The following is a 10,498-nucleotide window of genomic DNA, read 5'->3' on the forward strand; positions in this document are numbered from 1 at the left end:
AGAGCTGCTTAATTGATGTAGAGCAGCTGAATCGCTGGCAGGAGGTGTCAGTCACTGCTCTGAGCCCGTGCTAGGTACAACAGTCAAGTAGTTGCCTCTGCATAGAAAGTACTTGCCTGTTAGATTTTAGGCACAAAGTGAAAAAAATACTAGATAACCTCTTTAAATATCCCCACATGTTATGATGCCCCCACAGTCTCTCTACAAGTATTATTAAAATTAAAAAAATAATAATCTACTGACAGAACCTCGGCGAACCCACTGTCAGACAGTGACAATGTGTTAATGAACCCACACAGTGACATCATCGCTCATACATAACGTCAGTGTCCCGGCGCAATAACATCATTATGTCGATTTGCCCATGGCTTGTCCAGTGATTCACTATGCCGTACTGCAGGCCACAGGCCTAAAGTGACATGATGACTGCAGAATGAAGAGCAGTACTGCAAAGAGCCCAAGTTTTCCAGCTCTACCGCAGAGATCAAAGGGAACCGGTCTCTGGGTTTTTCTTTTTTACTTCGCTCTGACCTTGGCAAGACAGAGAAAACTGTGACTGCGCAGGAGCTCGTTATCGAGGACACTGTGTGGATGATGTGGAACGTGTCATCCACGTGAAGTATGAAGAGAGGAGGTGTTGGAGCAAGACTACTGATGAGCGAATATACTAGTTACTCGAGGTTTCTCGAGCACGCTCGGGGGTCCTCCGAGCATTTTTTAGTGCTCAGAGTTTTATTTTTTCTTGCCGCAGCTGAATGATTTACATCTGTTAGCCAGCATAAGTACATGTGAGGATTCCCTAGCAACCAGGCAACCCCCACGTCGTACTTATGCTGGCTATCAGATGTAAATCATTCAGCTGCGGCAAGAAAAACAAACTCCAAGCACTAAAAAATACTCGGAGGACTCCCGAGCGTGCTCGAGAAATCTTGAGTAACGAGTATATTCGCTCATCACTAATCAAGACCAGTGATGCCCATTGGACCAGACCACCCAATAAGTGAGTATAATAAAAGCTATTTGTTTAATGAAGAGCGCATTGGGGACTTACAGTGGCATGTAAAGGTTTAGGCACCCCTGTTCAAAATTACTGTTATTGTGAATCATTAAGCAAGTTGAAAATTAAATAATCTCTAAAAAGGCTAAAGTTAAAGATGGCACATTTCCTTTGTATTTTAGGCAACAAAAAAAAGATATTTTCGTCCTTTACATTTCAAAAATTTAAAAAAGGAAAATGGGCATGTGCAAAAGTTTGGGCACCCTGCATGATTAGTACCACCTTTTTGAAAATATCTCAGCTTGTGATATACAAACATATAACTGCATTTCCAGATATCAAGAAAAGTGGGTCAGACAACCTTGGGTCATACTTGGATGTGCCAGCATGTTTATATTGTCTTTAGATTTTTCTTTTTGCCGATAAGTTTATTATATTACAGAATTTATATCTTAATTGACAGGAACCTTAAGAATCTGCTGTAATCTGAGTGTCCGTGTCACGGGATAAGGAAGAGCAGAAGTAATTTGGTCATAAATAAGATATGAAGAGTAACACCTTATTTACAAAGGCAATAGGACAAGAATTCTTGAAATGGTGGTACCACGTGGGTGACATTTTGTATGAAAGTCATTTTCATCCTCGTCACAGATGTCTGTACTTATCTTTGAAAATGTGCAACAGAATTAAAAAAAAAAATCAAAATTGTTATTGTTAAATGCTATTTTTTTTTTGGGGGGGGGGGGGTTCTTGCACTTTTGGTTTTTTTTCACCTTTTCCAAGAGCAATAACTTTTTTAATTCTTCTTCAATATAGCAGCATAAAGGCTTGTGTTTAGCGGGACAAATTCTACTTTTGAAAGACACCATTCATTTTATCATATCATGTACTGAAAATGTGAAGAAAAAAAAATCCAAACTGGGTGAAACTGTGAAAAATTGTTTTTTTCGGGTTCTGTTTTAATGGCATTCATTGTGACCGAATAGCATGATTCACCATGTCAGTTTCATTACCAAACTTGTATTTTTAAAATATATTAGTAGTGACAAAAAAAATTCCACAATTTGTAAAAAACAAAAAAAAAAATCTTTGTGTCTCTGTTTTTTGTGATGGGTTATTTTTCCTTCAAAGGAAGTGTATGAAAGGTTTTTTATGCATACTGCGCTGTAGTTTTTATTGATATGATTTTGTTGTATATATGACTCATTGATCACTTTTTATTACACCAGTAGTACACATGAAAGTAGAGGAGCATTGTACAGATTTTGCAGTGGGGCTTAAAACCTTCAAATCGTAAATAATCAGGTAGCAGAAGAAATTTTGTCTGCAGAATAGGAAACCAGGACAAGAGTTGGGCTCCACACAATAAGATGCAATAGACGTGCATGATATCTTACCCATTGGTTGCATGGGAAGAGACAATCTATGCCTTTTGAAGCCCCAATGATATGAGAGATCCAACTAATTACACTACCAATTGCTTTTTCTGCATGGTGCCCCCCAATAAGAAAGGAGTTTCAAGGAAAAATAAGTGGACTTTACAGTATCCAAACAATCCATCTGCAATACACCCATACAAAGATCATGTCCAATACTTCTTCATGGAGGGCAATTTTGTGGCATACAATGCAACGCCCCAGGGTCCTGGTCGTTGCAGTAATGTCGTTTCCCTCTAGGGGAGAGTGATATTACGTTTGGAGGCAAAGAAGGACAACTGCATCCAGGTATCACAAACATGCAAAACATTTCACACTCCAGGCCACCAGGGGGAGCTCTTCTCCTATTTATTAGGTCACTCCCCACACTTAGGTAAAACTGGTCATCTGGAGGGAAAGTTAGTGAGTTGCTGGCTGAGCTTCGCTCAGGTAGTTGGTCCCTGACAGGGGTGGGATCCTGTCAGAAATCGAGGAAGAAGGACACGGAGCTGTGCCTGCCCTGAGAGCTGCAGCTTCTAGAAAAAGACACTGAAGGAGAACTGTATTGCAGAGAGGGTGACAGAAGTCGTAGCAAAGGAGTGGATTCCAGGAGGGGATCAGCCCTACACAGGCTGCCTCCTTCTGAGGCGCAGGATCCTGTTAGCCAGAACACTGAGGGAGCAACGCTCCTTTATGCCTTGCTCCAGAGACCGGCAGGGCAGGTAATTTCACGTTACCTGCCCTCCCTATACCCTGGAGGCAAGGTGGCACCCATTAGAGGCTGGGGCATGATAGAGTCCCTGTAAAAACGCCTCAAGCCACCAGTCATATGGGTTTGTCCTATCCTATCCGGGGGACAGAGAGAGACACATAGCATCTACAACATCTGTGAGGATCTTATGAGAAGCTTAGCAGTAAGGGACTACAACACTGCAGCGCTAGAGGAAGGCTACTGATTTCCACCTGGACAAGGGGACTCTGGACTTGCCTTAAAACCAGCCAGACTCTGTTTGCCCTGTGATCCGGTGCTCTGGACTGTGGATGCTGAAGTCTTCAGTAAAGGTAAAGAGACTGCAACCTTGTGTCCTCGTTCTTCACTGCGCCTCTCACCATCCACCATCTACACACTGGGAAGCCCTGGGGACATACTTCATCTGTGGGAAGGTATACCATCTAGCTGCCATAACATTACCCCAGCGGACCCCTTAAAGCAGCGTCGGTCACCCTGACCGAATACCACAGGTGGCGTCACAAACATTTCCCCTTTAAAGACCTTTCCCTTTTAAATGGATGTCCCAGGGCCGCGGACCGGGTCAGCCACCGTGACATCGCCCTGTGAACCAAAGGACCTGGTACCGAGTACCCCGCTGCCCTTGGGGGCGCTCCAGCAACAACATCAACAGTTCAATGGAAGCTCTGAAGATAAGTTATAATTCAGAGGAATGGAGGCTCTTCATCCATATATCCAAAACAAGCCTAAAAGCCGTTTTGCTGCATAATGGCAATGCGCCACCTTCAATTCCAGTAACATGTCCTTAAAGATTCATTTTTTATATTCACATCTAGACCTTTTTTTCGCCAAACTGGGTAGCAGTGAGCAACAAGAACGGTGAGAGATTTCACCAAGATATTGCGGTGATGGAGAAAATACGAGGGGCATTCATTAAAGATTTCTCCTGACCCACTATTTGAGGACTGAGAGCAAGAAAACTTGTCAGTTATTAGTCCTTCTCTACATAGGTGCCACCTAGGGACAGACACTTCTCTCATCTCATCTCAAACACCTCTGTTGTAGAAGTTGACAGATTGCTCCAAAAGCCACGTTGTGACTTCGGAAATCAGTCTCATCATCTGGAAAATGCTTGCCCTTAAAATTAGCTTAATTGTTGGAAAGAGATGGAAGTCCGATGGTGCGAGGTTGGGTGAATAAGGGGGATGCGGTAGAATTTCAAAGCCACAGGAGCATGCTTCCATTTGGGCAACATGCGAGTTGTGAACTGGCGCATTGTCTACCCTCTCCTAGTGTATCCTCACCCATCCTCTGTAGACTGTGAGCCCTCGCAGGCAGGGTCCTCTCTCCTTCTGTACTTGTGTTTGCCTTGCTTTGCTCATGCTTATTGTGCTTGTCTATGTCTGCCCCCTTCACATATAAAGCGCCATGGAATAAATGGTGCTATAAAATTGTATAATAATAATAAATAATAATAATAATTGTCTTGCCGTTTGCGGACACCTTTGGTGAGCATGCCACATCTCTTGGTTTTGATAGCCTCCCGCAATTTCCCCAGCAGTGAATCATAGTACACCCCAGTGACATAGTACACCCCAAACTACTGTGAGCATGACATTGCCTACCGAGAGTTGGGCACGTGCCTTCTTTGGAGGCAGTGAGTCATAATGCTTCCAATGCATCGACTGGACTTTAGTCTCAGGATCATATTGATGGACCCTGCTTTCATCCTGTGTGATCAGTCTGTTGAAAAAGTCCTCCTGGTTTCCACGGCACATCGTCAATAGAGCCTGAGAGCTTTTGACTAGTTCCTGATTCTGTGAGAAGCCGGGAAACAGCAAGCCGGATATGTTATGTATGTGAAGATGGTCTTGGATGATTTTTTCCACGGATCCCACACAAATCATGACATTTTGGGCTAGGTGGCGAATGGTTAAGCGGCTTAGTTTCAAAAATGGCAACCTCCACTTGCTGGATGATGTGTTCATCAATAGCAGAGTGGGGTCGCCCTGGAATTGGAGCTGTTTGCACCGAAGTCCGACTACATTTGAATTAATGATGTCAGTTCATGACTACGTCATATGATAGGGAATCATCACCATAAACCTCTTTCAAGTCATCGAACTTCTCCTTTGGTGTGCATACTTTCAAGTATAGGAACTTGATGACTGCTCTGTATTCCACTCGGTCCATTTTCAAACCTCACACCACTTCAGCACCTGTAAAATCAAGACCGTTATCAGTTCTGAGTTGCAAATTGGCATGTAACCTATAGAGACTTATATCATTACACTTGTGCAGTTTCAGCGTCCTGTGATAAACACAAGTGGGTCAGAGGAAATCTTTAATGAACGCCCCTTGTATATCAAGTAAAATGGAATTATCAATGCTTGCAGATTATTGTTGGACAATTGGAAGATATGATCCAATGCAGGAGTACAAGAGACAAGCAAAAATGAGTTGTCACTGAATGAGGACCACATTTTGCAGTGTAATTTCTGTACCTTTATAATTTGCAATAGTCTTTAGATTTAGTTATTTGAATTGTTGCTAACTTTCCTCTAAATAGATATCATAAAATTGGCATCACAAAATATTCGGCATCTCTATATTTATAAAACTAATAATGCTTCAATATACTGAAATTTTTCTACATTAATTATACTATACACCAAAACTTCCATATTAAATAATCTTAAATGGAAACATGAAGAGATCCCACAAATGATGCAAATAAAATACAACTTTTATTAAGCCACATTAAAAACAATATTAAAAAAGCAAAAACACCGTATAGTGGAAACCGAACAGGAAAAACCGGTGAAAAGATATGAACCGGTATTATAAGCTAGCAGCGATCATATCTCATGACATAAACTCTGGCACAGAGTATCTATAGTATTCCAACATGAATGAAATGCCAGGATTTCAATCAATACCGCCCATGTCCTAATACATAACAAAGTATCAATACAAATTTACTCAGCCATGGAGGGGGTAGCAAGGAAAATTCCTAAGCCTAATGTGTGCCCACAAAGCTACACTCTAGATATAGTAAAGTCATGTAAGCCAGCCTAACAATTAGAAGTAAATAGTGCTTACCGCATCTCATCTATACACCCGTTCGGCGTCCACTCACCCCGACGTACGTTTCGCCACCTGCTTCTTCCGGGACGTCTTTTTGATGTAGTACATTAATTATACGTAGCAGTAAAAGGAAAACGCTTTCATATCATAGGAACAAGAACCAACTAAAATATTTAATTGTCACATTTTAATTCAGGAGGTCAAAATCATTAAAAAATAGCTCATTTCGTAATCAAACTTGACAACTTTTGAAAATATGTAGAACAATGTAATCAGCTCCAAGATACTTACATAAACTTTTTATCAGGTGACCTTTTTCTGACAGCCATGATAGGAAGCGTCCCCTTCTCATGTTGACATAAATTAATTTGCCCTTTCCTATGTTTAAAGCTTTTGTCTAGAACCTGAAAATCCTATTTGATCAATGTAATTTTTGCAAACAAAAGCAAATCCTTCCAAAACCTGAAATAATTGGCTTATTTTGCACGGTAATCACAGCAGATCTAATTGTACCAAGTCTTCAAGGACTAGAATAATGCACTTCATTTGCAACTTTTAGGTTTATTTTCTAGTGTATATTTCTATGGCCATTAGCACTAGAAGTCCCAGAAATTTCGAGCTCCCCCCTGAAGTCCCGAAAGAGGATCAAATGACCCGTAAGGTACCTTCATACTAAGCAACTTCTGAACGATAACGATAGCGATCCGTGACGTTGCAGCGTCCTGGATAGCGATCTCGTTGTGTTTGACACGCAGCAGCGATCAGGATCCTGCTGTGATATCGCTGGTCGGAGCTAGAAGGCCAGAACTTTATTTCGTCGCTGGATCACCCGCTGTCATCGCTGGATCGGCGTGTGTGACGCCGATCCAGCGATGTGTTCACTTGTAACCAGGGTAAACATCGGGTTACTAAGCACCGGGCCGCGCTTAGTAACCCAATATTTACCCTGGTTACCATTGTAAATGTAAAAAAAAAAAAAAAAAAACACTACATACTCACATTCCGATGTCTGTCACGTCCCTCGCCGTCAGCTTCCGGCACAGACTGTGAGCGCCAGCCGTAAAGCACAGCGGTCACGTCACCGCTGTGCTCTGCTTTACGGCCGGCGCTCACAGTAAATGTAAATGTGGCCATTGCCTGAGGAATCTGCAGGGGGCAATTGTGTTGATCCACCTCAACAAAAGTCTTGTAAGAGAGTGTAAACAAAAGAATGTAAGCTGCTCCTGAGTGTGTCTGCCCACCCCCCAGCCCCCACCTTAGCAAATTTGCATGCAGCCTTTTGCGCTGTAGGGGATAAATAGGTGACTGCTTCACCTATTTTGTTCACAAGAAACAAAATGCAGAGAAGGCGCACCATTCATCAGGCATTGGAACTGATCCTGAACAACACCAACCCTTCTGACTCTGGTGGAGAAGACAAAGTCCTTCAACCGGATTCGGACTCTGAGCTGTCTTCAGGTTAGATTTTTCAAATTACCTATTTTTATTTCCTGACTATGTTTTTGCTAGGTTCACATTTGAGAGAATTTCAGTTCCCTGTGAATCCAGCAGGGAACTTAGAAATTTTCTCAGCCTCCGCATGTTCCCCACATGCGGGAGAGCGGGGAACACGGTCCCTAGCAACCCACTGTGTTTACTGGTTACCAGCTACACAGCGGGCTGCAGGGAGTGTGATTCGCACCCCCGCATCCCCCCTCCGCAGGGAACGCATCTTGAGGAGTTCTCTGTGCGGGGGGGGGGGACGCGGGGGTGCGAATCGCACTCCCCGCAGCCTGCTGTGTAGCTGGTAACCAGTAAACACAGCGGGTTGCTAGGGACCGCGTTCCCCGCATGCGGGGAACATGCGGAGGCTGAGAAAATTTCTAAGTTCCCTGCTGTATTCGCAGGGAACTGAAATTCTCTCAAATATGAACCTAGCCTTATTTAGAACCAAAACAAAATGTTAATTTGAAATTATTTATCTTGCAGATGAGGAGACTCCTCCTCTACCAAAAAAGAGAGCTCGGTTGGCAAGTGAGCCGACAGAGACCGCAAAAGATGGCACAGTGTGGCGTGAAGTACAAGTGGGGAAACGTCTCCATTTCACCCCAATAGAACCGCACCCTACAGATGGAGAGCCAAGTGCTAAGGCCAGACGAAGTGTCCAGAGTCACCTTCAGAGCTTCCTCTGTTTTATCACTCTTGACATGCTTCGTAGCATTCAAGAATGGACTACTCAACATGCACGTCACACGGAGCAGGTGGATTGGTTCATGGGTCTCCTGGAACTAATGGCATTTATTTCAGTCATTATCTTGCGGGGGTGACCAAGGTTCCATCACTACGTGACAGCTCGTCAGCAAACCTGGCAAACCCAAGGATCATTGCAACTATGACCCAAAACCGTTTCCAAGACATCACCTACGCTTTGATGACATGTCCACATGCAGTGAGCGAGTGGAGACTGATAAGTTTGCTGCAATCTCCGATGTGCGGAGATCGTTTGTCACCAACTGCATCGCATCCTACAACCCTGGTCGACACATCACTATTGATGAACAGCTTTTCCCGTCAAAGACTCGCTGCAGTTTTCTGCAATACATTGCAACAAAACCAGACAAGTTTGGCATCAAGTTTTGGGTGGTTTGCGACTTGAAATCAAAGTACATCTGTAATGTCCTCCCATATCTTGGCAAGGACCCCAGTCTTCCCAGCGGGGAGAGACCGTCCGAAACTGTAGTGATGAGGCTGATGGAACCATTCATGGACAAGGGCAGAACTGTAACCACAGACAATTTCTTTACATCATTGTCACTTGCACAACGACTGCTTAGCCGGAAAACCACTATCCTCGACACAGTCAACAAGAGTCGCTGGGAACTTCCTCAATCCGCTAGACAGATGGACCGCACTGAATTCACCACTCAGGTGTTTTCAACCACTGGTGCCACACTGACAGTGTATGCACCCAAACGAAAGAAGGCCATCTACATTCTCAGCAGCATGCACAGCGTGGTTGAGACTGAGGATACCAATAAAAGGAAGCCAAACATGGTCACACAATACAACCACACAAAGTGCGGTGTGGATGTAATGGACCAAATGGTGCGGGAGTACAGCGTGCGTGCAGGAACACGGAGATGGCCAGTCACCGTGTTCTACAACATGATTGACATGGCAGCACTGAATGCTCATGTTCTTTATTAGGCATGCACTGGGGTGCAGGAGATACGGGTGGACTTCCTGGTTGAGCTTGCAAAAGAGTTAGGTGGCTCTCATGTGACTGAAAAGAAGGCACACAAGGAGAAACTGCTTCGATAACAACCTTCCACACCCAGCCCTGGCAAAAGGGTGAAGTGTCAGGTCAACCATCGATGCATAAACAATTGTGCTACTGAGAGATGTGTTGACTGCTACAAATACACGTGTGGCAAATGTACCAGGGACATACCCAGGCAGTGCCAGGTATGTTCCGACAGTGCAGACTGCTGAGTGAGTGCTGAAATGCTAGTCACACAAGAAGGACATGCCTCTCACACACACACAGCCCCCCACTGAAGCCTATTGTAAATATGTGTGGAATTGTTTTATTCCTTGTATTTTTTTTATTATTTTTATAACAAAAATAAAAAGCATGGAAACAAATAACAGTTGTTCTTCTGTATATTTTTCACACTGAAATTTCAGTCCTCTTGTGCGATTTTTGCGCGATTTTTTTCTCCCTAGTGTGCTTGAGGCCTTAGACACAAATGCTTCTGGTCATTACTCACAGCTGTACCTTGCTCTAAAATTTCTAATTCTCTATTTAAAATGTATAAAAAATGATTCATTGCTTCAGTGCTTTTTTGCTCAAATAAAACTAAATACAACATGTATAGTCTTTATATTATCAAATACAATAAACTGAATAGAACTAAAGGTACCTTCACACATAACGATATCGTTAACGATATCGTTGCTTTTTGTGACGTAGCTACGATATCGTTAACGAAATCGTTATGTGTGACAGCGACCAACGATCAGGCCCCTGCTGGGAGATCGTTGGTCGCTGGGGAAAGTCCAGGACTTTATTTCGTCGCTGGATCTCCCGCTGACATCGCTGAATCGGCGTGTGTGACGCCGATTCGGCGTGTGTGACGCCGATTCGGCGTGTGTGACGCCGATTCAGCGATTATCCAACAAATGTGTTAGACCGTACCCAATACTGACACCGTCTCCATGGACATCAGGGCGCTCATCCACACCAGCCGATTCAGCGATGTCTTCACTGATAACCAGGGTAAACATCGG

General features: G+C 43.6%; 1 protein-coding gene across 1 annotated transcript in view; it reads right to left on the reverse strand.

The window, feature by feature from the left end:
* The window catches only part of LOC138666837 (scavenger receptor cysteine-rich domain-containing protein DMBT1-like), an 88,800-nt gene extending 83,465 nt beyond the window's left edge, over window positions 1–5,335 (reverse strand). The window contains exon 1 of the mRNA XM_069755014.1: window positions 5,242–5,335. Coding sequence (XP_069611115.1) covers window positions 5,242–5,335 — 94 coding nt within the window. The remainder of the gene's footprint in view (window positions 1–5,241) is intronic.
* Window positions 5,336–10,498: the final 5,163 nt, after the last annotated feature.

Source organism: Ranitomeya imitator, chromosome 2 (assembly GCF_032444005.1).
Source record: "Ranitomeya imitator isolate aRanImi1 chromosome 2, aRanImi1.pri, whole genome shotgun sequence".
Lineage (NCBI taxonomy): Eukaryota > Metazoa > Chordata > Amphibia > Anura > Dendrobatidae > Ranitomeya > Ranitomeya imitator.